The 27,330-nt window shown below is 40.1% G+C and overlaps 1 protein-coding gene across 6 annotated transcripts in view; it reads left to right on the plus strand.

The window, feature by feature from the left end:
• The window catches only part of slc12a7b (solute carrier family 12 member 7b), a 90,224-nt gene that overhangs the window by 52,508 nt on the left and 10,386 nt on the right, over positions 1-27,330 (plus strand). For 4 of the 6 annotated variants that reach the window (XM_032503362.1, XM_032503364.1, XM_032503366.1 and 1 more), the window contains exons 3-22: positions 407-538; positions 3,291-3,437; positions 7,910-7,964; positions 8,944-9,074; positions 9,572-9,813; positions 10,947-11,158; positions 13,069-13,236; positions 13,361-13,459; positions 14,395-14,452; positions 16,862-17,036; positions 17,132-17,250; positions 17,418-17,516; positions 18,205-18,324; positions 19,406-19,510; positions 21,115-21,283; positions 22,357-22,552; positions 23,631-23,800; positions 23,975-24,106; positions 25,779-25,886; positions 26,727-26,843. In XM_032503362.1, the coding sequence (XP_032359253.1) occupies positions 407-538; positions 3,291-3,437; positions 7,910-7,964; positions 8,944-9,074; positions 9,572-9,813; positions 10,947-11,158; positions 13,069-13,236; positions 13,361-13,459; positions 14,395-14,452; positions 16,862-17,036; positions 17,132-17,250; positions 17,418-17,516; positions 18,205-18,324; positions 19,406-19,510; positions 21,115-21,283; positions 22,357-22,552; positions 23,631-23,800; positions 23,975-24,106; positions 25,779-25,886; positions 26,727-26,843 (2,754 nt within the window). The remainder of the gene's footprint in view (positions 1-406; positions 539-3,290; positions 3,438-7,909; positions 7,965-8,943; positions 9,075-9,571; positions 9,814-10,946; positions 11,159-13,068; positions 13,237-13,360; positions 13,460-14,394; positions 14,453-16,861; positions 17,037-17,131; positions 17,251-17,417; positions 17,517-18,204; positions 18,325-19,405; positions 19,511-21,114; positions 21,284-22,356; positions 22,553-23,630; positions 23,801-23,974; positions 24,107-25,778; positions 25,887-26,726; positions 26,844-27,330) is intronic. The other 2 variants (XM_032503367.1, XM_032503365.1) reach the window with 1 other exon arrangement.

Genomic DNA, 27,330 nt, shown 5'->3' on the forward strand with positions numbered 1-27,330 from the left:
CTGAACTCTTTCCAGGTGCTTTGCTCTGCCATTTGGCCAACCCCGCCACTCTGTGGTTACTGGCCTTTGTGAAGAATCAATTAGACACTGCGGCTTCTGCGTTCCCCACTCTGCATGAAGCTGACCCTGCCATGTTATTCTAAGAATGCTTTGAACAGTTAATTAAATATTGCACTGTTCAATTTGGTCCTGGAAGAGTTTGTACCTTGTTAAGCATATGGTAACTGACCACTCAAAGGCCAAGTTTAAAGTTTAAATATGATTTTTAAAAATCCAAGTTTATTTTTATCTTGACGGAGGAACATGAAGTAAAAAAAAAAAAGATAAGTTGAAAAAAATGAAGTGTGTGATCCAGCTCTTGTAAAAAAAAAAGAAAGAAAATTCATTCACATTTTCTCTATTGCAGGAGGAGATGGACAGCAACCCCATGGTGTCATCTCTCCTCAATAAACTGGCAAACTACACCAACCTCACCCAGGGGGCCCAGGAGCATGAGGAGGCTGATGATGATGAAGGGGCCAAGAAGAAAGCTGTTAAGGTACGGCAGAGAGCCTTCTTCAATGCAATGTTCGTACCAGAGTTCTAAGGTGAAGGACAATAAGGTACTGTAGAGTTGCATATAAACTGTTGGGAATTATCTAGTCCATATCGACGACGTTTCGTTTACTGATCTAACAGCTGATTGGTTCAGAATCGACTCAACACGATGAAGTTTGATAAAAACGTTAATGTTTTTGTCTGAGATGAAGGTTTATTCCGTTAACAGAACGTGTTGTGTGGCCGATGGTGACCTTCACTAGTTAGAGAGACTACATCTGTTCCGATTACAGATCATCTGCAGTCATTTTGAAACAGGAAGTTGGAACTCAAATGTACATTGTCTCTAAATGTCTCATGCTTGGTAAGTGTCCTGGCGTCACAACATCTACAGGCTGGCATTGAGTCATAGTCATAGCGCCACCTAATGGCAGTAGTAAATCATGGGAAATGATGTGACAAAACAAATCACTGTATGTGACAAACATCCTCCTGTTTACATGAAATTTGCATTGAGTGGTCTACACTTGATATGGAGCAACATAATGCATGTTTAGTGCGTGTTAAATGCCACACAGTGGACACAGGAAGTGATCTGAAAATTTGCATCAAACCATGACATCATCTTTAGCTCCTCACACTCTGCGCGGCGTCCAGTGTTGCAGAAATGCACGGCCACGCCGACCACGATTGAGCTTCCCTGATGTGCATCGAGGTGCAGCGTTCATTGCTGCTTGCAGCTTTAGTTAAGTTCGTATTGTGTTTTGTTTGCACTGCAGAAAGCATGGTTTGGGATGGACAATAATACTTCCAAATCTGAAACAGTTGTCAACTTCACTTTAATTTGAGAACCTCAGGCGGTTACCTAAGCGTCCAGAAGATGAGAACAGTTTAATATTAACCATTGTTCTTTTAAACCCCCTGAACTATTATAACATAACAGGGTCTTTGCCCCTTGAAGCCCTGCTGTTTGTTTTATTCTCCAATCTTTCTGAGGTTATGCAAACCTAAGCACCCACTTTTTTTGTCCATAGCATTGTGTGTCCTTGCTCACCCTTCACGCTTACCGTAAAACTTTATCAGTGTTTGGCAAAAGATCTAAAGGTCAAACCATTGTAGAAATAGAAATATTAGAATTTGTACCATTTGTAAGTGTATAATAGTTATCCAGTTATTTTCTGCAAGTTGGTTACTGCAAAGGAGTTATTACGAAATCCAGTCATTAGGCTTTTTGTGCTTGAAAGTAAGACCTGAAAAAGTGGACTCTGGAATGGTATTTTATTCAGAAACAATGCTTTTTTACTCTATTACCAATAAACAGATACAATCTGTAGTTATCAAACAACAAGCTGCCTCAGAGGCATCAGTCTTATCTTAAAAACTATATTTCAAATAGAGCACATTATTTTTTTTACAAAATACATGTAGGTCTGTTATGTTAGACAGTTGTTGGTTGAGTCACAGAACAATGGTAAAAGTAAATGTAATAAAAAAAAAAAAAGTGCCGCTGGCTGCCCAGCAGCTACTTTCTCCTCTTTATGAGTCAGCACAGCCTACATGCTCTACATGCTCTACAGTGCATTCATGATGTTTCTCCTTTAGGATCCTTCAATGCTCATGTTGTGGTTTCTTTCAAAATAAATATTAAAAGTAGCCACAGTGCTGCCATGCGGCACATAGATGCCTGTGTAACCGCAGCTTGAGTCCCATGCCAGTTGCTCCATCTTGTCCCTTACATGGAAATAGGCCTGGGGCACCTCCCACTGGCTTGAAGGAACATCTTGGTAAAGAATTGTCGCCCCTCTTTCTCTGGACCAGTGGGACTAGGGCTGTACATTTGGAGATAGATGGCTCAAAAGGTCGCTGCTTGTCAATACGAGGGGATTGATTGAAAACGTTGGGTTTTTGTCAGAAACATTTTAATATGTTGCTGTTGCCTGCGCCTTCTTACATGCTGTTGGGAAACGAATGCTTTCTTTTGGGGTGGAAGCCTTGAAGGATTTTCCACACGCTCTGTTACTGGTTACTGGATAGTATAGTGGTTTATAAAAATGATGCCTGTGTCACTCAGATGTAAGTCTTAAATCCATATTAAATTTGTGTCGAACATTTATGTTGGGTTAAACATCGCTCCATCTTTATATTGCTAAGAGTAGGAGCTTATGCTTTTAGGAACTGGATTTCCCTGTTCACGTGTGATGCTGAGTAAAACCACAGCTTATAAATTACTAAGCATAGGAAAATAAATGCGGATCCTCACCAGTGTCTCAGATTAGAACACTATGTATATACAGTATGTATGTAGAACAGATGCAGTGTTGATTCAAGTTATGGACTGCATTGTAGTTAGTGGTTTGTTTTATCTTTAATCTTTAATTAACAACACTAACAATTAAACTGTATAGTCATGCTTTGTCCATTTTGTTGCAACTCTGAAAAGACATTTTGATTCATGATTTTATTTTATTTTTTACTAATAACTGAGTTGACTCATGCCACGTATTACCATGTCGGCGCAATTTCTTCTTCCCATTTCACTTCCCCTTTAGATATTCATTAGTTCCCCATTAATACGTCTTCTTTGGTCTTATTTTTATTTAGTTTTCCTTATTTTGTCTGACTTATCTTTTGCTAGCCTGTTGTTGCTGTCATTCTCTCACACTCATGCACATTCATAAATCTCATTTCTACTCTACTGTCTTTTCCCCTCTCCCCCACCCCCTCCCCTACTGTACATCCCAACCTCTCTACAGAGCCCTCAGATGGGGACCTTCATGGGTGTCTACCTCCCCTGCCTCCAGAATATACTGGGGGTCATCCTGTTTCTGCGTCTTACCTGGATTGTCGGCACTGCCGGCATCTTGGAGTCCCTGGCTATTGTCTGCTTGTGCTGCTCTTGTGTGAGTACTCAACCCCTATAACCTACATGTTTTTTTCTTCTTTTTACTCTTGTCCATCTTAGCATTAAAATGAAAGGACAAGTACAAACTGAAAAGATCTGTTGTCCTATATATAGGTTTTATAGTTTAATCCATTAGAGGATTCACGATTATGTAAGTGTACTTAATGTACACTTCCAGCGCTTTAATGCATTACCAATACATAAGAGTGGATATGTGCTCGAGTGTTGAGGTGACACTGGGCACTGTCACCTTAACTCTTAATGGCAGTCAGGTGCAAATGTTGGATTGACAGCAGTAATGAATGACAGGCAAGTTGACTTAGTGGTCATTGATCCCTCCTATATTTAGGCACTGTGACTGTCCATTTCCCATACACTTCTAGCTTCTAATAGTACCTGGCAAGCAGCTCCCGTGTAATCCCCCCCTTTCCAAAGTGTCAGAAACATAGCGACATGCACACCCACACAGTGGCTATATTTGCCAGGGCAGACAATGGATTACTTCAACTTAATCAGGGAAAGTACAAACAAAAACCTTGAATTCTATCTCAGTTGAATGCTTTTTGGTTTATAATGGAATGCTCTGATGGTATAACATGATCAATTAACAAAGCAACCACATTCCAGAATGCAAAAAAAAAAATGAAACCTGAAATTTAAGTTCATCCCCGTAAACTGAAAGAAGCAATCAAACCCATAACTCTGTTTGTTGTGTGTTTTATTTAATGAAACAAATGAATGAAACAAATGTAACCCAGAATACTGCATCTTTAAAGCTATGAATAAAAAAAAAAAATCAGATTTTGTTACTGTACAAACTGTTTGCCAAGAAAGATGGGGACGGCATTTCATATATTATAATCTAGCTAAAGTGCGTTTGGAGGGTTTACCATCCCCTGCATCACATCTGTTACATAATAAGAGACGCTTAGTCAAACAGATTAAGGTTTTCTCTGCTTAGACCACGTCTGACTTTGCACTGATGGTTCCACATCCGCTACCTGTTTATAGGTCATGTTTTGTGTGCTCTAAACCCAATATTGAAAATGTCTAAAAATAAACTTCAAAAAAATCCAGATGACTGGAATTTAGAGCCGTACTATTTACTGTGTGCACTTCAGAATATTTTACAGTATTTAAAATGTTCTCATAATCTCTTATTGTTCATCACTCACCTCCCTCCTTTTACTGTTGACATGGAAGCCATTGCAAACCGTTTTCTGTTTTATTGATTCACCAATAAAGAACTACAAATGGAGCAACACATCACATGAAAACAAAGAGGCTCAGTGAGTCAGAATGGGTCTAATGAGACCAGGGATGACGCTGACATACTGAGAGTACAAACACCCGTTTTCTTTAATTCAGCACACAGCACAGCATGCTAAATATTTTCCATCATGTAATGATTAGTCTGTTCTTTGAGCTGTGTATTGCTCAACAACATGTGTACATGTTGTGTTTTAAAGGTCACTGGCAGCACCTGGTTTTCTAAAATGTATCCACATCAGCATGATATCCACTCCAAAACAAACAAAAGAACAACTTTCAATGAAAGGGTAGGAACTGGATGATTTTGTTTTGGATTCTTGAGGACTTGATTTAATTCAAAGTTGACCACTGATTCTCGAGCAGCGCTGCCCCTTTTTTACTGTTCAAGGATTTTGGATGAAAAGTAACTATTTTTTGTATCATGACTGCCTCGTTCACTTGTCGACCAGTTATACTGGATATTTCCAACGATTGCAGTCACCTCAGCATAAGTTACTCTTTGTTTTATTATTTCATTTATCGTAAGATACAGTTGTGCTCATAAGTTTACATGCCCATGCTTAAGTTGACTAAAAAGAAGAATAAAAAAATCATGTTTTGGAAATTGATCTTAATGCCTTAATTAAAAAATGAGGTAAAATCCAACCTTTAAGGACACCAATTTTCTTTGTGAGTGAATAATGTATTGTAAATAAATTAATGTTCTTCCTTAAAATAAGGGGCATAAGTATACACACCCCTATGTTAAATTCCCATAGAGTCAGGCAGATTTTTATTATTACAGGCCAGTTATTTCATGGATCAGGATACTATGCATCCTGATAAAGTTCCTTTAGCCTTTGGAATTAAAATACCCCCCCCCCATCATCACGTACCCTTCACCAGATTGGCATGGGATACTTATAAATAACCCATAAAATCATCTCTCTATCCAAATCAAGAGAGGGAGAATGATTGACCCACGGGACAGCCCTCCGTTAGGAACTACAATGAACTTGAATTTGATTTTACCTAATATTATATGAAATGCATTTAGGGGATTATCAACATTAATTTTCCCCCGGCCATTATTTGAGGCCGGCCTTTATGTGTCCGTGTTGACCACGCCCCCGGCCACTATCAGAGGCCCAGCTTTTAATTACGGAATTACCGTAGCACATTTCAATAAATCCACTGACACTTTACACAAGTAAGGTTACAGGGGGACAAGGGGAAATAAAATAGTAATCTGCCACAAATCATTCTGTGATTTTGCAGGAGAGATCCCCAGGCAGAGGCCGTACTAAAAACTAAAAATAGCGTTCTTTTCACTGTTAGTTTCATTTACTGTTACAGGCCATTAATGATCATTGTTTGACAAATGACAGAGCTTTAGAAACATTAGAAAGTTACATATTGTCATATAAATTAACGTATAAAGTAACCACACAATAAATACAGAAACAAATATTTACATATAACTGTTTAGGCTTAAGTGTGTAGATTTTTGATATTTTCTATGTTACATTCTATCCATTGCCAAATGACTTGCTCCGAAGCTAATTAAGACAATCAGTTCCACGCAACTCTCTTTGTATTTCTCAGTATGACTATGTTCAGAAGATTGTGGCGTCTTTTTCACGCACAGAAAATCCAGTGAAGATAATGACATCATGGATTTTTAATCCTCCGTGTCTTCCTTGGCTACTAGCAACTGCGTGGAGGAGGGTTTGGGGTTGTGCGCTATCACGGAAGGCTTGTATGATGTGGATGCAACGATAGTTTTGTTGTCATAACTTAGAATTCCTTATGGGGGGGGACAGAAACTATGCGCTATAGCTTTAACCTTGAGATAAAAAGAAAAGGAAATTAGTCCTGTCAGAATTGTGTCCACATGACTTATAGAAAATGTCTGGTCATTTTAAACAGTGAGGACAGGCCTCCCAGTTGTTTCACTTGCTGTTAACATCTTTTGATTTATTTGTGGTCAAGACAAGCTAGTGTGTGCTTCCGTTTTCAGCGTAACTGGGAGGTCACATTTTCACTTAATTGGCTTTACTCCAGCTTGTCTGCCACTTTAAACCGGGCGTCCAGCACGAGGTCTATCTTGGTCTTGTCCTTGTCATTCCTCCTCCTTTTTCCTCCTCTTGCCTTTGTCTCCTATTCTCTCACCTTCACACGTTCTCCTCTCCCTCTTTCTTCTTTTAGCACGTCTTTCTTTCTTTTCTTTGTACCTCTTATCTTGTCTCGCTGCCTTTCTCTCTGCTCTGTCCTTTTCTCTCATCCAGAAGCACTATTAGGTAACAGGCTGATGTAAATTTCCTGGACTTCACCGAAAGATTTCATGGAAAAGCCGCGATCCATTACCAATCGGAACGATTTAGAGCCTAAGCCCCTAAGAAGTATTTGAAAAGGCTAAAATGCCACATTAAGCCCTCCAAGTATCCAGCCTAGGCAAAAAGAAATGTGTTAGAACGGTCACGTACTGTAGCTGGATTCTGCACACTGCCCCTTTATTCCAAACCCTGGAGTTATTAAACATATTTGACATCAACAAACTTCACATAGGTACCTTTTGTGTTTCATATCACTTTCCATTTCCTTTCACAGTTTCTTTGTAACTAGGTCTCAGATCCATTGTCATCACACCAGATGTGTTGATCTTCTATATAGTCAGTTCCACAGAACTAACCGTGGCCAGTTTTCAATCAGGTACAGAGGTCTACTTATACAGAACCGTTTTTCCGCTTCCCTTCGCAGTCACTCCTCATTTATGATTTATGTTAAAAAAAATGTATATATATCTTAAACAACTTCTGTTGGTGGTGTAAATTTAGTTATGATACAGTGTATGAACGCAGTGCATATATGTGTTGTATTTTTACTTTTTCTTCCTTGTTTTTTTTTTTTTTTAATCTGCAGTACCCCCAGTCTGGAATTTGTATTCTTTTCTTTCCTTTGAATATTGGTTTCTTTCCTTTAAGTATTTTTAAAATATTTCCTTATTTGTACATTTGTGGCAAGCATGTACAGCTGTCCCACCTGTGCATTGGTTTATGTTATTGTAGATTTCAGTTTTTTTGTTACAAAAAGAAAGAAGAATGAACTAAACAGTAAATACTCGCTATAAAAAAGAACTGACACTTCAAAGGAATATGAGGTGTGTTTAGATTTGAGTTTTGATGTCTGATGTCGTTTGTGTGGCTCTTCTCTTCATAGACCATGCTGACAGCCATATCCATGAGTGCAATCGCTACCAATGGTGTTGTTCCAGGTAAGTCCCTTTGGCACTCTGAGTCAGATATTCACAAACTTAAAGAAGGAATGTCCAGGGAAGAATATAAATGCACTAAAAAAAACACTTTCCTTTTTTATTTTTTATTGTAGTTTGATATGGGGATAAAAGGGAGTCAAAGGAATAGGCTGATCTTTTTTTTTTTTCAACATTTTGGTTGTGTTTTTCAAAACTTGTGTTGCCTTCACCCCCCTGATGTTTTTGTACCTTTTTTTTTCAGTGTTTTATGTAAATTTCTCTTATTGAAGCTTTTGCAGCTTTTGCGGCTGATCATTTATGATTATTTACTTATTTTTATGACAATTTGGTTAAAAGAAACACACTTTTCCTATTTTACTTTTTAGAAATTGGTCAAATTTGACCCGAGGACAAAAAATTCAAAGGCCTTAAAAAGTCTTAAATTGGCTGAAGTAATGTGTTCTATGCCTTAAATCATAAGAAACAGGTCTTAATTCCCCTACGTCCATGCAATGCTACCTCATTAGGCTAATTATTTATTTTAATTCTATGGTGCAGTATATATATATATATTATAATTTATACTGTATATATTATAATATATTATAACAACTACAAATTAGACCAGCATGCTACTTAAATTGCAGCCAATCAGCTTTCGTGTTGTTGGTGCGAGTCTCTTTTAGATTTTTCCACAGACATAAAACCGATTTTATTTTCCAGTTATGGGGAAGTTCAAATTTAGCGATACTTATTCAGGGCTTAGTTGATGTTGTGACACAGGTCTTAAATTTCATTCATAATGGTCTTAAAAATGTCTTTAAAAGTCTTAAATTTGTCTTAATGAAACCTTCAGAATCCCTGCATTTAATGTCTTTATGGATCTTTTATAAAATTCACAATTTCTTTCCACAAGTTCCTGAGAAGCTGACTTAAGAGAAGATTGTTTTCTTTTTCTCATATAACCCGTTCCCGCTACGCTCCCTCCTTTCTCCCCCAGCTGGAGGCTCCTACTATATGATTTCCAGATCTCTGGGGCCAGAGTTCGGTGGAGCTGTAGGTCTCTGTTTCTACCTGGGCACTACCTTCGCTGGCTCCATGTATATTCTTGGTACTATAGAGATTCTGCTGGTGAGTAAACATTGTGAGCCTACTACTTCTATAAAGTGGCTATCCTCCTTATGAATGTTATTCAGGCGCAGTGTTCTACGCAGAGATGTTCCGATACTGGTAGAGTTTATGTACCGATCACATACCACGTAATTAAGACCCGTAGAAAATGTAAATGAGTTTAATGATGTTCTTTTCCTGTTATGACTGAATGTCAAACTTGATAATAAAATAAAATTCTACAGCGTTCGTTGTTTCTGCTTCACAAAAAGTTAAACCTGCGCCAGAACATACAACAAAGATAGAAATCATACTACAACCATACAGGGATAGTAGTACACAGCTGTTAAAACATAATACAATCTATGAGACACTGGTATCGAGTCAGTACTCGGTATTGGCCGATACACAAGTTGAGGGATTGGTATCAGGAAGATTAAATTTAATCGGACCATCTCTAGTGTAGAAAAACCTAAAATAAGTTTTTTGTTTTTTTGGACTTGCCCTTCCCCATTCAGACCTACATTGTGCCTAAAGCAGCCATCTTTGTGGCTGAGAGAAAGGAGGACGAGGTGGATGCCCTGCTGAATAACATGCGTGTTTACGGCACCTGCTGTCTAGCGCTGATGTCCGTGGTCGTCTTCGTAGGGGTGAAATATGTCAACAAGCTGGCGCTAGTCTTCCTGGCCTGTGTCATCCTCTCCATCATCGCCATCTATGCTGGAGTCATCAAGACCATCTTTGAGCCGCCAGACTTTCCGTGAGTCCATGCAATGACCTCCAATGTTCTGTTGAACCATACGATGTAGAAATAGCATCAGACTAGATTTGTCAGCCTGCCATAGTGAAGACTATGAAGACGGCATTTCAATGCCGCCTACACATGAGAAGCGATTTGCTCTCTGTATTCGTCATCAAGGGTGGCAAGGAAGCTTCCTGTTGCTAGGTAACGGCAGCTGTTATTGGTTCTCATTGGTTGCACTTTCAAAAGGTCAGCAGTAGCGATATTATCGGCCAATATTACGCATTTCCCAAACTATCGGTATTGGCTTTTATAAACTTCAATAAATAATACTGATAAATGAATATTTAAAAAATAAAATTAAACGATGTTATGAGTTTCCACCAGAAGACACTCTACAACGTCCCAGTTGGCAACACTGATTTTTTTTTTTGTTATTGTGTCTTTGTTCAAAGGAGTTTTATTTTCATATCTTAAGTTTGTAGTTTTATACATTTTATTTATCAGAACATATTTTGATGTTCCTCTGTTCTGTTGTGACAATAAAATAAAATAATTATCATATTATTTGGTGAGAACTCATAAATACAACTACAAATAATTCATGTTAGGGACATCTGTTTATGTTTTGTTACGCATTTCTGGATATAAAATATTTAGATATATCGGAATATTCGATTTTTAAATAACCAAATATTTGTGTCGGTATCGGCCTTAAAAATCCTTTATAGGTCGGGCTCTAGTCAGCAGCAAGTGGGTCAAAGTTGAGAGTTGAGCGCAGTGCAAAGCGGCAAATCCGCGCGGTGTGCAACGCCAGGGGTAGAGCAGCGCGCAGTCAGCCCATAGGAAATCAATGGAACAGCCGGCGCAAAGCAGCTTTGCTGCCTATCATATGCAGGCGGCTCAATGAAGAAAAGAAAAAGTCAGGAGTGCTCAGAAGTTTAAGAAAATCATGAAGGCGCTTTTTGGAAGGGAAACACAAAAAAGAAAAAAGGTCCAAGGCACTTTTCTTGCAAATAACATAAAAACCCTTTGGCTATTTCATATCAAAGTCTTAGCAAAAATAGAACTGGCAGCAGCCCATGCATAGCGACACAAACGCCCTTCCTCAGAGTCTGTGTGTTACTCTTATCTTCTCTTCCTCCACACAGTGTTTGCATGTTGGGGAATCGCACTCTGCAGAACCACAACTTTGACAGTTGTCTCAAGACGGTGGATATAGGCAACGTGACCGTCACTACCAAGCTGTGGAAGCTGTTCTGTGACGGACCCGAGCTCAATGCCACCTGCAACGACTATTTTGTCCAAAACAATTTGACGGAGGTGCAGGGCATCCCAGGCCTGGCCAGCGGAGTCATTTCAGGTTGGAACCATAGGCCGTTAATAGTAATATATATATACACAGTCTATGGTTGGAACACAGTGTTTCCTCTGGAGGTCTGACTAGCAGTGGGTAGAGCTGGAACAATTCCAAATTTGGCTTTACAAACAGTTGTCTCAGAAATAAATAAGATTGGACGCCCGGATAGCTCAGCTGGTAGAGCGGGCGCACATATGTAGAGGTTTACTCCTTGACACAGCGTGCCCGGGTTTGACTCTGACCTGTGGCCCTTTGCTGGATGTCATTCCCCCCCTCTCTCTCCCCTTTCATGTCTTCAGCTGTCCTGTCAAACAAAGGCCTTAAAATGCCCAAAAAATATTTTTAAAATAAATGAGATTAACTGTATAATTCTCTTTCAGTCAAATTTACAAATATTTATTGATTTATTACTTATTAAACAAATTCAAGTTTTGGAAGAGATTATTTTGGGGCATTTCCGCCTTTATTTATCAGGACAGCGTAGATATGAACGGGGAGAGGGGGGGAAGACATGCAGGATATAGCCGCTGAGCTACCCTGGTGCCCCAGAGTACATATTTTGGGTATATCACAGCCTATGAAGTAAACCACGCCTCTTTATTGTTGTAAAACATCTAACTGCACACACACACACACACACACACACCATTGTCATTTATGTTGCCATGAACGTGTTGGTCAAGTGGCAACAACTAACAATTGAAAGTCTGACCAACACTCACTTATATAATTATAATTAACATATTTAAACAAAAACAACAATTACCAGTCATTTGTCATGTTATCAATTAATTGTGATTATACAAAGAAACCGCGATTATGTAAACAAATAATAATAATAATGTATTAATTGTTACAGGCCTAGCAGTGGGCAAATGGGGTGAAATTGGAAAGCGATCCATTTCCTCTACAATACTTTCAATTTTTTCAAATTCATCACACACAATTCACTTGCATATTTTTGTCAAAAATTGACCAGCATTTGTTTGTCACCTATCATACTGACATCAAATTTAATTATGACAAAAGAGATAAATGGAGAGGTTTCAGACAGTGTTTGTTAAATACTAACATCTCAGTAGGAATGTAGCCTTCATGGCCTGAAGTGCTTCATTAAGTACAGTGCAAACTCGGAACATTCCTCATGTTATGGAACTGTTGGCCATGACGAACTAGATTTACTCCAAACCTTCAGTGCGAATGCATTCCTGTCATATTTCTTTCTGATTGATTTTATATGTGATTATTGTACTCGCTTTGCTTTTCTCCTATCTCCATTTGCTTTCATTTTACTATATTAATTATAGTTCTGTTCCTCAACAGTCTCTCTCAAATATCCCCTTGACCATACTGTCATTATGACATTTGATCATCTGATCCTCTTTCTCTGAAATATAATTCCCCCTCTTCTGATTTAAAATAGTTTTACTTTTTGACTGTTTAGAAGTCTGGACTAGTGGAAACATGAGCTGCAATCAGTTTGCCTCCCTCACCTCCTTTAACTGTCAGTTCTCTCTTAGCACCAACTGTTGGATCAGTCTAATTCTATGGACACTGCTGCTGGATCGGCTGTCCAGTAGTTGTTTAGAAGTATTTCATTATGTGTAACGCAAACAGTGTGGTTGTCATTACTTAGAATTCCTCCTGAGGGCAATGTAAACTACATACTACAGCTTTAAGGCTAAAATGGCACAAAAATGGCTTTCTCGCTGCAACCGGTTTCTTGACTACCGCCACATTGTCAGTCAAGTGTATGTTACATATGTTACATGTCATTTAGCTGACGCTTTAATCCAAAGCAACTCAGGTCTTATTGACTCAGGTTTACAAAACTGAATGAACCTCTTGAAAACATGTTTGAGTCAGTGGCTGTTCCACAGCTACTAATTACTCTCTTTCTGTCTCTATTGTAGACAATTTGTGGTCAGAATATGGCCCTCTGGGTATGTTGGTAGAAAACAAGAAGTTGCAATCTATTGGGGAAGGTGACTCTTCCCAGGACATCTACATGCCCTATGTTGTCAATGACATCACCACCTTCTTCACACTGCTGGTCGGCATCTACTTCCCCTCAGTCACTGGTGAGACTGACACACCCACACACACAGTATGGTACAAAACCGGAGAATAGAGTTGTGTTTTGTTAAGACTCCATGTTTAATCTTCTGTTGTGACCCCCCCTTCCCAAACCCCACCCCCTTCCAGGTATCATGGCTGGTTCAAACCGGTCAGGTGACTTGCGGGATGCCCAGAAGTCTATCCCTATTGGGACCATCCTGGCTATCGCAACCACCTCCTTCATCTGTATCCTTAACCCTCATGTAGTCCTCAGGTTTTCAGATTTTAGAAATATGAAACAGAAATATGGGTTTCTTTTTAACCAAAATACACACAAATAAGATCCCACGTCCCCTTCGCAAATACAATTAATGATAACTATTTTCATTGAATTTGGAGTGTTTTATTCAATTTTATAGCATTTAGAAAAAAATTGAAATGGTTTCAAAACAGTACCCTGAAACTTTGACATACACTAGTCTCTGATTATCCATCAACATACGTTCTAATATTTGTCAAGATAATTCATGATTTCTGCTTTTTTAACTCAAACATTATGTATAATTTTATTTAAATTCATGGTCAATGAGTATTGACCATTAATTCCCCCCCCAAAAAGTGTAAAACTAGTGGTAATAGGTTGGTGTTAGTGGCTAATATACTGGTGGTATTAAAAAAGTGTCAAATGTCAAAAAAAGCAACAAAACATTAGAAAGGTGTAAAATAAAAGTCACAAAAAATTTCAAAATCACTGAAAAAAAAAGCATCAAAAAGTGTTAATATTTCTATTTTGACCTGTGAGGACATGTTGGGTGGGAAGACAACACAAGGGTTAAACCTTTTTGTGACACTGATACCAGAACACCTTCCCTTCACATGGATTACACATGTTGTTCTAGCTTAAACAGCTGGGCCTTCAGGTGCCTTGTATATAGCTTCTAAATCACAACTAATGTCGCCAAATATGGAATATTATCTTTTAGTTGCCACAGCTGGTAGGTGTATAGGTTGTAGGCAGGAATGGAACAATAATCCAAGCCGGCCAAAGGCCCAATGCAACAGAGCAGCAACCACCAGTTAAACTGTGGCTAGTGTGTGCACTGTGTCTAGCTTTACAGCAACATGGAAAGGAGAAGACTTTATCCAAGGATTCCCTTTACCCTTCCTGAACCGTGCTCCAGACATCACCTGTGTGATTCTATTCGGTGGCTGCATTGAGGGAGTTCTGCTGCGAGACAAGTGAGATTTCAACACAAAGCACATACTGTAAAATACTGTACACATGAACATGAAAAAATAGTGTCTGTTCAACTTCATGATTTTCTTACCCTTAACTGTCTTTATGAACCTTTCCAGTCTGGTTTTCGCCCCTCCCATAGTACTGAAACTGCCCTTATAACAATCACCAATGATCTCCTTACAGCTGCTGATTCCGGACTCATCTCTATTCTCATCCTCCTCGATCTCAGTGCGGCCTTTGATACCATTTCTCATTCCATTCTCCTCAATAGACTATCTTCTCTCGGCATCTCTCACACCCCTCTTGACTGGTTACGCTCATATCTCTCCGAACGCACTCAGTTTATTCAACTCAAATCTTTCACATCCCACCCTTCCCCTGTTACTACTGGCGTCCCTCAAGGTTCAGTTCTTGGCCCCCTTCTTTTCATCACCTACCTACTTCCCCTTGGCAATATCTTCCGCAAATTCAACATTCATTTTCATTGTTACGCAGACGACACCCAGCTCTACTTATCCAGCAAACCCACCTCCTCGCTCCCCCCCTTGTCCCTTACTAACTGCTTACTTGAAATAAAAGACTGGTTCACCTCAAATTTCCTTAAACTAAACAGTGATAAAACCGAACTCCTCCTCGTAGCCACCAAATCCACCCTATCCAAAATCAATAGTTTCTCTCTACCAATCGACAACTCCTTGGTCTCCCCTTCCCCTCAGGTCAAGAGTCTGGGCGTCATCCTCGATTCCTCCCTCTCCTTTCAGTCACACATAAATAATATCTGCCGGTCTGCATACTTCCACCTACGCAACCTTAACCGCCTCCGTCCGTCCCTTACCACTCACACTGCCTCCATCCTTATCCACAGCCTCATCACCTCCCGCCTTGACTACTGTAACTCTCTCCTTTTTGGCCTTCCTCAAAAATCCCTCCATAAACTTCAACTTCTTCAGAACTCAGCAGCTCGTGTCATCACCAGAACCCCCTCATTTCATCATATAACCCCGGTTCTTCAGCAGCTCCATTGGCTTCCAGTTCAATTCAGAATACAATTTAAAATCCTTCTCCATACTTTCAAAGCCATCCATAACCTTGCTCCTCCATATCTATCAGAACTCCTACACATTGCCGTCCCCTCCCGCTCCCTCAGATCTTCCTCCTCCCTCCACCTCACTGTCCCCCATGCTCGACTCATCACCGTGGGGAGCAGAGCCTTCAGCCGCTCTGCTCCCCAGCTCTGGAACTCACTCCCACCCGACCTCCGCAATATCAACTCTCTCCCCCTGTTCAAAACTAGACTAAAAACCCATCTGTTCCAGCTCGCTTATCTGTAAATACACTGTTCCTGTTCCTGTTTTGTTTTTGTTTGTTTTGTTTTTTGTTTTATTTGTTTTGTTATAACTACTTACACTTTTCTGTTCCCTGTATCTGTCTTTTATTGTCTGTAAAGCGTCCTTGAGTGTTAGAAAGGCGCTGTTAAATAAAATGTATTATTATTATTATTATGTTTTTATAAAAGACGTTTTTATAAAAAACTAGTTTAAAGAACTAAACATATTTTGTATCATTAAGGGTTTTGTTCCCCCTCTTCTCTTTTAATATTACCTCCTGAGGGCAGATGGATATAATTTCCCAGTCACTTAGCGCCCTCATCAAGAGGCTCAGATTTAGTGTTTGTTAGGAGTGACCCCGAATAGTCGAATATTCATTGCTTCGGTTGAAAGAGCCTGATTTGACTGCCGGTCTCACAGTCGAATCTTCGCAGCACCGTAAAGTCCAGCTCGAAATGCGAGGACCGAAGTACTTGCAATGCGTCCGTCAGCAATGTTCTGAAATCTTCCAGTTTACACCAATGAGACAAAATGAGACAATGTATCGTCTTTATAGCACACCTCTTTGTACTTTCAATCTTACTTCTGACTTTCAGGCTTTTTTGTAGATGGATATCATCCATTGCATCTAAATATGAATGTTCCTAACATTAGTGATAGTGAGATAGCATGAGGAATTAGATTTGTTTGATTCGCTGCCTTGTATTAACAACGCTCGCTCTCTTCAGTCACTCTATGTCGCTGGACCATAAACCTATGTACCTCCAAGCCAGTTCTGGCTTCTGCAACTTATCCCTGCATTGTTCTAAATCGGTTTTGTTGCGCCACAAATCTTTTTTAAGTTAATAAATAAATCCAACTCCCCAATGCCAGATTTAAGTTTCTCTTTCAATGATTAGCGATGTTCTGTTAAAATACCTACATGGTATCCATGTACTGTATGTTGCTATGTGCATGAAACCAACTGTTAAAAATCTGTCTGTCTATCTGGCTGGCTGTCTGCCTGCCTGTCTTCTATCTATGCGATATTATTAAAAGCATATGGTGAAATGAATGTACATGATTGTTTTTGCATTGCAGATTTGGTGACGCAGTGAAAGGGAACCTTGTCATAGGCACACTATCATGGCCCTCACCCTGGGTTATTGTGATTGGCTCGTTCTTCTCCTGCTGTGGGGCGGGGCTACAGAGTTTGACTGGCGCCCCGCGCCTGCTGCAGGCCATCGCACGAGATGGCATCGTGCCTTTCTTGCAGGTTAGACACACACACAGTCAACACAAATACAGTCAAAGCAGTCTTCATCCTCATCTGCTTAGTTTCTAACTTTGATACTGCACTGTGTGTGTTAGGTGTTTGGTCATGGGAAAGCTAATGGAGAACCTACCTGGGCTCTGCTGTTGACTGCTGGGATCTGTGAGATCGGTATCCTCATCGCCTCCCTGGACGCCGTGGCTCCCATTCTCTCCATGTCAGTATCTGTTTGCGTAGTACTATTACATGCTCTCTTTCCATAAAATCGGATTACCAGATAAAGTCTATGATCCCTCAAGTATTTGACTCCTTAATGCCACTTAAGGTCGGTCATAAAATGGAGATTTAGATGACAAGTGAGTAGTATTTTTCTTTCTTCCACAGGTTTTTCCTCATGTGCTACTTGTTTGTCAACCTGGCCTGTGCAGTTCAGACCCTGCTACGGACGCCGAACTGGAGACCACGTTTTAACTACTACCACTGGTGGGTGATGAATTATTCAGTGTGTACACTGTGTGTATATATATATATATATATATATATATATATATATATATATATATATATGTGTATATGTGTTTGTGTGTGTGTGGTGTGTGTGTGTGTGTGTGTGTGTTATTTTCTCATAACGGTCACACAATTACCTAGACAAATCAGCACTCAAAAAAAGAGAGCAGAAACATATGGGAAACAAAGAAAAAAGCACACACAGGTGGAGGGCCGCCAGAGTATCAGTAGCAGATTAAGGTAGTAGTGTATTAGCAAACATACAAATCAGGCGTTTAGGTATCAAAACAATTCTCTGCAGTTCACTCTTTACTTACTTACAGTGAAAGAAGGGGTAATTGAAAGTCTCGAAAGGTTAATCTGAGGACCAATTTGTCAGGCTTACAGTATGTGACCTGTCAGGGACCGACTGTCAAGATGATTTTAAGACCCATGCCAATAATCACACATAAACACAACCACTGAGCCCCATGTTCAGTGTGATGATAGCCTTTACTGAGTTCAGTTCCATGACAAAAGTTAAGCACAATAAAGAACAGCACTAGCGGACCAATCTGAACTGGTTTCCTTCATTAGGACATTCCCATGAACATGCAAAGAAACTGAAACAGTTCTGTAAATGGCTGGGTATATAGTTAAGAGGAGTGTGTGTTTTCTCCTACAGGGCTCTGTCCTTCCTGGGAATGAGCTTGTGTCTTGCTCTCATGTTCATCTGTTCCTGGTATTATGCTATTGTGGCCATGGCGATCGCTACCTGCATCTACAAATACATTGAATACAGAGGGTAAGATTTACTTTGTGTGCGATCATTTCTTTCTAGTCAATTCAGTAGTCTTGCATTGCCAGACCTTCCTCCACAGCCCTGCGGAGGAAGATCTGGCTAGTCCACACAGCATTCCTGGATAAGAGAATAATATGCTCTGGTTTATTGGCATTTCTTTAAACCAATCACAATAGTCTTGGAAGGGCGCTAAGCACCGCAATAACGGGGACTCTGCAAAATAGTCTCAGGAAGGAACTTGTTTTGCTGCAACGTGTGTATGTTCAAAAGTAGTTTTAGTCGAATGAGAGAAAACTCCGATTGGACAGATAGGCCAGCTAGCTGTCTGGAGTTACCCTGCAGAGATCTGAGGTAACCATAGTCCTCAGAAATCCACCACAGTTTAAAATTCCAACACAAAGAAAGCGAAAGGTAATGGACATCCCGCCAAAAAAGAGGGACGTCTGGCGTATCTTCTGGCGGCACCGGAACAATCCTGTAAATGAAACGTCGTCAATGAAGACTAGGCATACAGTAAATCCTTTACAAGGGAAGTTCATATATGACAGAAATTAGACTGTGCTTACAGAAAATGAACTGAATCAAAGTGGAATAAAGGTAAATGTACCAAACTGATACATTATACTTAAAGTGTACTTTAAGTGATCAGACATCTTGACACTGTCGTGGGTAAATAAGTGAGCATTTTAGGATCCTTTGCCTAATTCTAAAACGAGCTATGTGTTGTACAGTTTTTCTCAGCCAGCGAGGACAGTGTGTTCCTTCCGAATAAGATGTTGAAATCTAAAAATGTAGCAGTGAGATTAAGGCCTGCTAAGATTAACAAGAAAGGTACTTGTAGGAAGATGTTTTTGTACTGATATATGTTGAAACACAAAATGTTCTCACAGATGTAAAGGAACTAGACTTAATCAGCAAAACACACATTTAAACCACACCCACCCAACATGTGTGATAACATTTTTAGACTTTGTAAGAAATCCCACACTGGCTTTAGTTGTTTTATTTATCATACTGTGTGTTCTCATCTTTTTTGCTTCTTGGTAATGTTGATAATTCCTGGTCAATCATTTGTTGGCTTCAGGGCAGAGAAGGAGTGGGGAGATGGCATCCGGGGCCTGTCTCTCAATGCAGCACGTTATGCCCTCATTCGCCTCGAGGAGGCGCCACCACACACTAAGAACTGGAGGTACTGTGTGTGTGTGTGTGTGTGTGTGTGTGTGTGTGTTGTGTGTGTGTGTGTGTGTGTGTGTGTGTGTGTGTGTGTGTGTGTCTGTGTGTGTGTGTGTGTGTGTGTGTGTTAGTGTTAGGGCTGAACAATATATTGTTTTTTATCGTCATTGCAATATAAAATTAAACAATACACTGTACATATGGGGAACGGCTACATCATATCGCGATACACTCAGAGATTCTTTTTTGTTAGTAGAAAGAAAATATCAGTAGAAATCTCTCCTTCAGAATGGAACTTTCAATCTTTTTTAGTGCACTGTTCAATTTGTTCAAAAAAGAATGTTAGAAATGATTTTCTTTCATTTGTTTTAAATTCAACAAGCAATTTGTTTGTTTTTTAGAAGATTACGAAAAGCAGCAGAAATAGTAAACTGTGTACAATTGTACTGTTTATTTATCTCAAGTAATATTGCTATCGTGATATTCAACCCATCGCATACGTCCTTAATGTGTGTGTGTGCGTGCCTACGTGCGTGCGTGCATGCATGCCTGTGTTTCATATGGATGTGGTCCCAGTTGTCATAGTGCCACCTGTCACAGTTGCGGTGGACAATAGAGAGACAGGAATAGACCCGCAGGGTGACTTTGATTAATCTCGTGGTCCTCTACCTAATCTGACAGAAGAGGTTGATGAGCCTTTATACTGTACAGAGGCCTCCCCCGGCTGACCTTGTAGACTGCCTGTCCAAAAACCAAACTGTAGTGTACTCTCTTGGTATGTCCAGTGTGGATACTGGATGTTGTACAGATGGTTCTAATTGAAGGCAACTGTTTTCTGCCCCTCTTATGTAAGTCTTCTGCCAAACACATGTTTGTGTGTATTGGAGCATTGAAGCTGTTACAAGTAAAAATCCTGCATTGAAAATTTTACTTAAGTAAAAGTTTGTGAGTATCATCAGGAAAAAAAAGTGTTAAAAGTAAAAGTACTCAATGCAGAAACATCCTCCCATTTTAGAAACTGGAAACAATCCAAACTGTTGTGTTTAATGGTCTAATCATTTCAGATGACTTGTAGGCCGTCATATTGTCGGGTAGTTTACTTTACAATAAAACATCAGATTTTATAAACTACATATGTTTTGTGTGCTAAAATCGGAATTTGTAAATTACCTAGTAAGTAGAGCTGTCAGAAGTGGAGTAAAAAGTACAATATTTCTCTCTGAAATGTAGCAGAGTAGAAGTATTGGCATTAAAAGAAAATACTCAAGTAAAGTACAAGTACCTCAACATTTGTACTTAAGTACACTACTTGAGTAAATGTATTTAGTTACATTCCACCACTGCTATTCAACTCCAATTAAGGTCTCCCTTCATAGCTAGGTAAGAACCAATACTACTGTAATAATGTTGACACGCCTCTGTTGGTGTTACTTTACAAGCTAGTTGTATTAAATTATGACAGGCATTGAACATGTGTGACCACAAAGTAGTACATTTGTTTAGAGTTGTACACATAAAAACATATGTGTTGCTCTTCATGTACCTTCTGAGACGTAAAGATGAAGCATTTTTTCCCGCCCCCCGCCCCCTGCCCCCTTCTTTTTCTCTTCTTGTATCCAGGCCTCAGTTGCTGGTGCTCCTGAATGTTGACTCAGATCAAGGAGTCAAACACCCCCGCCTGCTGTCCCTCACCACTCAGCTGAAGGCGGGGAAAGGCCTCACGATAGCGGGGAATGTTTTAGAGGGAACCTATCTCACCAAAGATGCCGAGGCCAAGAAGGCTGAGCAGGTATATTGGAAAAGCATACACCAGCATGCAGCGTATGCATGCACTGTATTTTAGTGCACAAGCACACATGGGAAAAGCAAATGCGGGCACAAGTATATTGTCATTAATGTTGATGTTGCCTTTGCCCTCAACTCTGCACTCCACATGCAACTGTTTTCTACCAAAAGTGGAATGTCAGGTTTCACAGTTACTGATAAATCGCCAATTGTGTTTCATGCTGCTTCATGTATTATCTGTCCATCCATTGCTAAGCATTACATTCAGATCAACAGAATGGTATATTTCTTTTTCAGCAGTGTTTCATATGAGCCGCACGAGCAAATATGTTGTGTCAGTCAGGATTTACAAAATTAGGAAGCATTTTACACCCAAACTGCAGATGAACTCTGCCATCTACTGGCCAAATATAGTAGGTCATGTGATTTTTTTATTTTTTTGCAACCTGATTTGACAGGGTCCTCAAAGGCATTTTTAATCCTTGGATTACACTTTCTGCAAAAGCAATCATGTGCAGAAGCTGACTTCCAGATTACATAAACGTCTGTATTCGTGGGCGTTGTTGAGACCCACCATTATGAATTGTCCTGAATGGATACTAATGAGAGTGCTGAAGGTTAATTTGGAGTTAGTGGTCATAATGAAATAGGGAATATTTTGCCATCGAGTAGCCTTGGCATCTCTTTTTTTTTTTAAAGATGGGTTTTTCTCAATAATCAGTGCTGTATCAATAATGTCTGCTGTAGCTGCTCACCTCCAACAGCTTATCTTAGCACAAGACTAGCAAAGTGCAATAAATACACCAGCACGTTTTGCACTTTAGTTATTACAGTCACTTCTTAAGATGTCATATTGTTTGTACAGTCATAGGTGTCCTTCCTTTATGTCCTAAGATGCTTTTTTGACCTTGTGTTTAGGTTTTTCTGTTACATGTTTGTGTTGTGAAGCAACAGGTTGTAGCACTATGCCCCCAATTAATTTCCCCTCAGGGACAATAAAGTTTATTCTATCCATCTGTCAATTTCTATGACCTTCATACTTCATGTTTGCATGTGATTTTGTCTTTCCCTGTCCAGAACATCAAGTCTGCCATGTCAGCAGAGCGAACAAAGGGTTTCTGCCATGTCGTGGTGTCTTCCAACCTCAGAGATGGTGTCTCCCACCTCATCCAGTCTGCGGGACTGGGAGGAATGAAGCACAACACGGTCCTAATGGCTTGGCCTGGGAACTGGAGGCAGTCCAATGACCAGCAGTCATGGAAGAATTTCATAGGTACAGAACGGTGGACAGTTCAAAATAAAATGAATTGCATATGTATTTATAGAAATGCATAATCAGACATATAGTTATATTTTTATTTTGTAATATTGTCGTTACTGAAAATGACATTACTAATTGATTGTAAAGAAATGCATAGAAAGTATTGATAATACAGCTTACATTGCATATTATCACAACTGCGTATGCAATCTTTCAAATGAGATGCCAATAACGTCATGTCTCATAGACAACACATACTGAAGGATTAGTCTCGCTTGGCCAGACCTTCCTCCACAGCGCTGCGAAGGAGGGTCTGGCTAGTACACACAGCACAATGGGATGTGAGATTATTATTATAATTATTATTATTTAAACCAATCACAATAAGAATATATTACATTACATGTCATTTAGATGACACTTTTATCCAAAGCAATTTACAATTGTTAAATTGTTATATATGCCAAATGTTAGAGGTCACACGCTTCTGGAGCAACTAGGGGTTAAGTGTCCCGTTCAGGGATACATTGGTAGATATATTGCAGTGGGAATTGAACCCTGATCTCCCACACCAAAGGCATGTGTCATATCCATTGCGCCATCACCAATATGTAAAATTCTCTAAATATTTTGCCTTATATTTTGGCAGGAGAAGACATATGTAGCTGCTAGCCATCCAGTGCTTTATCTTCCCCTTATACAAAAGGGAGCTTTTTGTCCTCAGTGTAGGTAGTGAAGTCTGGTATGCATTTTTCAAATTGATTTTTTAAAAGATTTTTTCGGGCATTTAAGGCCTTTATTTATATAGGACAGCTGAAGACATGAAAAGGGAGAAAGAGGTGGAATGACATGCAGCAAAGGGCCGCGTGTCAGAGTCAAACCTGCGGCTGCTGCATCGAGGAATAAACCTCTATATTTGGGTCAGACACCCTTGTTTTAAATTTTTGGAAATATTTGGTTCTTAAGTCTTCATATTTGGGGACAAATACATAAGATGTGCAATTCTGATGTCCTGGCAACCTCTTTCAATTTTCAATTCTCTCTCTCTTTGTCTCTCTCTCTCTTTCTCTCTCACCTTCTATTCATCCAGAGACGGTGCGGGAGACCACAGCAACCCATCATGCCTTGCTTGTGGCCAAGAATGTGGACAGTTTCCCCACCAACCAAGAGCGCTTAGGGGAGGGCACCATCGACGTGTGGTGGGTGGTTCACGATGGAGGCATGCTGATGCTGCTGCCCTTCCTGCTGCGACAGCACAAGGTTGGTGTATCTTAGGTTGTGTTTATCTCTGAGATTGAACTCCTGGAAATCATTTTTATACATATTTTTCATGTCCATGCTTTTTCATACTCACCTATCTATCTGTCTGTCCAAGAATTCTCCATCTACAACTGACTGACTGACGGTCCTTTTTTCTGTCTTTCCATCCTCCAGGTGTGGAGGAAGTGTAAGATGCGTATCTTCACCGTGGCCCAGATGGATGACAACAGCATCCAAATGAAGAAAGATCTCCAGGTGTTCCTTTACCACCTGCGACTGGATGCAGAAGTGGAAGTGGTGGAGATGGTGAGACTTTGTTTGATAAAATTAGTGCATCTGCATCAGATCCTGTAATGGTAATGATGCATCCCTAAATTGGAATCTGGCTCATAGTCCTCTAATACAGTGGCTTCATATGTTGAGGATGTACTTTTAAATTCACAACTCAAATTTATATCCAGAAGCTGAAATGCATTCAGTTTGCCAATACTCTACTCTAACTTCATGTTACAGAACCTATCTCCACAGCGCTGTGGAGTACAACAAGTATGGGATAGGAAGAAAAAAAACGTTCCGGGTTGTTTCCATTTCTTTAACTCACTCACAATCGGCTCGGGCGGCGCTAAGACTTAATATCGCATAATATCGCAAATTTTCTGTGGCAATAGGGCATCGATACACAGACGCCAAGTATCGATCTTTTATTGTATATGCGTTGGTCAGTTTGTCTGCTTGACAATTTTTGCAGCAATAAAATTTAAGTGAGATGAAACAACAGAGAAATGTATCTTTTAGATAAAACAGATGTTGACACAATTTTGTTTTGGGGATGTCATTTGAAATTGTTAAAAAAAAGAAAAGGTAATACATTGCAATATATCGCAGAATATTGCAATATGTTAAAATCGCAATAATATTGTATTGTGAAATAAGTATTTGGACAATATCGTGAGGCCTCTGGTAAGTCCCACCCCTACTGTGAGCTATTTAAATTAGCTGATACATGGTTCAAACTCATTTGCCTCTCACCAGTGTATCTGGGTGTGTACTTCGTCCACAGCAATCCCACCAAAACGTCCCACTTAGAGAGGAAAGGCCGTAAACATAATCTCTGTAAATCTTTACCATCGTTACCGGAAGAACCAAGCAGGCCTGCCTTGTTGCACAATCCACACTTTCTTCAAATCTTGCCATTTTCAGCGAGAAGCTTGCTAGCTCGAAGTTTGTTGTTGTTCCCCGAAGTGAAGGGACAGGGCCTGACAGGGCCTACCATCCGGTGCGTAGCTCACACGTCCAATTTTAGTCAATTATCCTGGAAATGGACTACCATTGATCCAGACTACATATACTGTAGCATGAAGTAGGTAATTTATCAGTTTCAATACAAGCACCTGAAGACTTCCACAGTCAGATAAATCTCATATATTTTGTACTCTTAAAGGGCCAAGAACTTCCATCTGTGATTGTTGTGCAAATGAACAATATTTCTTGTACAGTAATTATTTATGTTGTCTTTTCTCTACACAATCTGGAAGTACTGTATGACAACCCTGTACCAGGGCACCCAGATAGCTCTGTTGGTAGAGCGGGTGACCATATATAGAGGTTTACTCCTCGACGCAGTGGGCCAGGGTTTAACTCCGGCTTGCGGCCCTTTGCTGCATGTCATTCCCCCTCTCTCTTCCCTTTCATGTCTTCATCTGTCCTGTCAAAAATAAAGGCTAAAATAATCTTAAAAATACATCCCTGTACCAAGGATCAGTAAATAGATGTGATTAATTCCAGACCTAGGACTTTTATTCTTTAGTTTGGATGCCAAACCGCAAGAGAAACCTGAAAGAGAAACAAGCAGTAACAAGCTGCCATGAGGAGTTGGCGTTGACATTGGAGAACTGTTCAGCATCAGCAGAGGTTTTGCACCAGGAGGTTTCCTGTTGCTCCAAAGTGCATTGAAAACTTTCTGTCCTCTCCTGTGCAGCATGATAACGACATCTCAGCCTTCACCTATGAGAAGACACTGGTGATGGAGCAGAGGTCTCAGATGCTGAAACAGATGCAACTTTCCAGGACGGAGAGGGAGAGAGAGGTAATGTTGGTCAACCTGAACACAACCCGCCAATCTCAGTCACTTTGTCTCCGTAGTTTCATTCTAATTCAACACAAGTGAATGCAGTATTTTCATCGTTGTCTTGACGATGGCATTGATTGTTACTGTATGCCGTTTGCAATTTGCGTCTTAAGCTTGATTTATGGTTCTGCGGGTTCCACACAGAATTTACACCGTAGCCTACGTTACGTGGCCTGAGGTTTATACTTGTGCGCTGGTGTCAGCGTCGTTCTAGCGTATCTCTTTAAGGGAATAGCAAAGCCGGCATGTGTGTATGTGTGGGGAATGTGTGGTTGAGCGAGTGACAGGGATTAGCTTCGAAACAAGTACCAACTTTGCAAGCACAGACGGTACTACGTTCGAAAATTTGGCGCAAGAAAATGTAACCCTCCCCTTAATTGGATGTTGTTTACGGAGGAGGACAACCTGGAAATGAGTAAAAGGAACCAAGCCCCGGCCGAGCAGATCCTATCACAGTTTTTGCGTTCATGACGTGTAGTCACGTCTATGAGAGGTGCACGTCAGGCTACGCGTAGGGTCCGTATCTACCCGTACCTACGACTTATTGTAGGTTTAACACAGGACCATAAATTGGGCTTTAGTGTGTTAGTTTTAACAGAATAGACATGTGAGTAGCTTTAATATCATACAGGTCTGATTATATAATCTGTAAAATGAGCTCTTTCTTTCCATAAATAACATCACCGTTAAATCCAACTAGTATTTTAGTAAATCTGGCCTACCGCTACGTTACATGACAATTGGCTCCTCTCCTTGTTCATCTGCCATCGCCTGTCTGGGCCACGCCTCCCCGCTCAGATTCAGAGTATCACTGACGAATCGCGTAGCTCGATCCGGAGGAAGAACCAGGGCGCTGCCCCGAGCACAGAACTCAGCACGCAGTCCTCAGCGGCGGAGGACACTCACGAGGACGAGGTAGCCAATGTTGTCAACCCCACTGTCCCTCCCTGTTAGACACCCAAACCTGCCTTCACAAAGCTGGATCTATGGCTACAGTTTTTGCTTGGCCTTTGACAGTTTGTATATATAATGACTTTTATCATCATGGTTTAAAATCTGGACTAAGAAATTAAACTTGTACGCCCATATTAGCACATAGTCAAAAATAGATGTGCAAGTGGTCAGTCATACATAAAGTAGATTCCACGTGCTAGTGTGGGCATCAGACTGTGATGTATACAGTATAATTAACCCACAGAGGGTAAAGGAAGGATGGAGGAGTAGGAATACCGCTATGGTTAAAAATGTGTGTGGATTTCAATTTACACTGTATGACATTTTTACTCAATTTGATTATGTCCTCCAAACTATTCCATGATTACAGATTGCATCCATCTTGTACATCTGACAATTAAAAAACCCCAAACCCCAAAAAGTCCAGACTGGCCCGACAGCAGTCCTA

Source organism: Etheostoma spectabile, chromosome 22, assembly GCF_008692095.1.
Source record: "Etheostoma spectabile isolate EspeVRDwgs_2016 chromosome 22, UIUC_Espe_1.0, whole genome shotgun sequence".
Classification (NCBI taxonomy): Eukaryota; Metazoa; Chordata; class Actinopteri; order Perciformes; family Percidae; genus Etheostoma; species Etheostoma spectabile.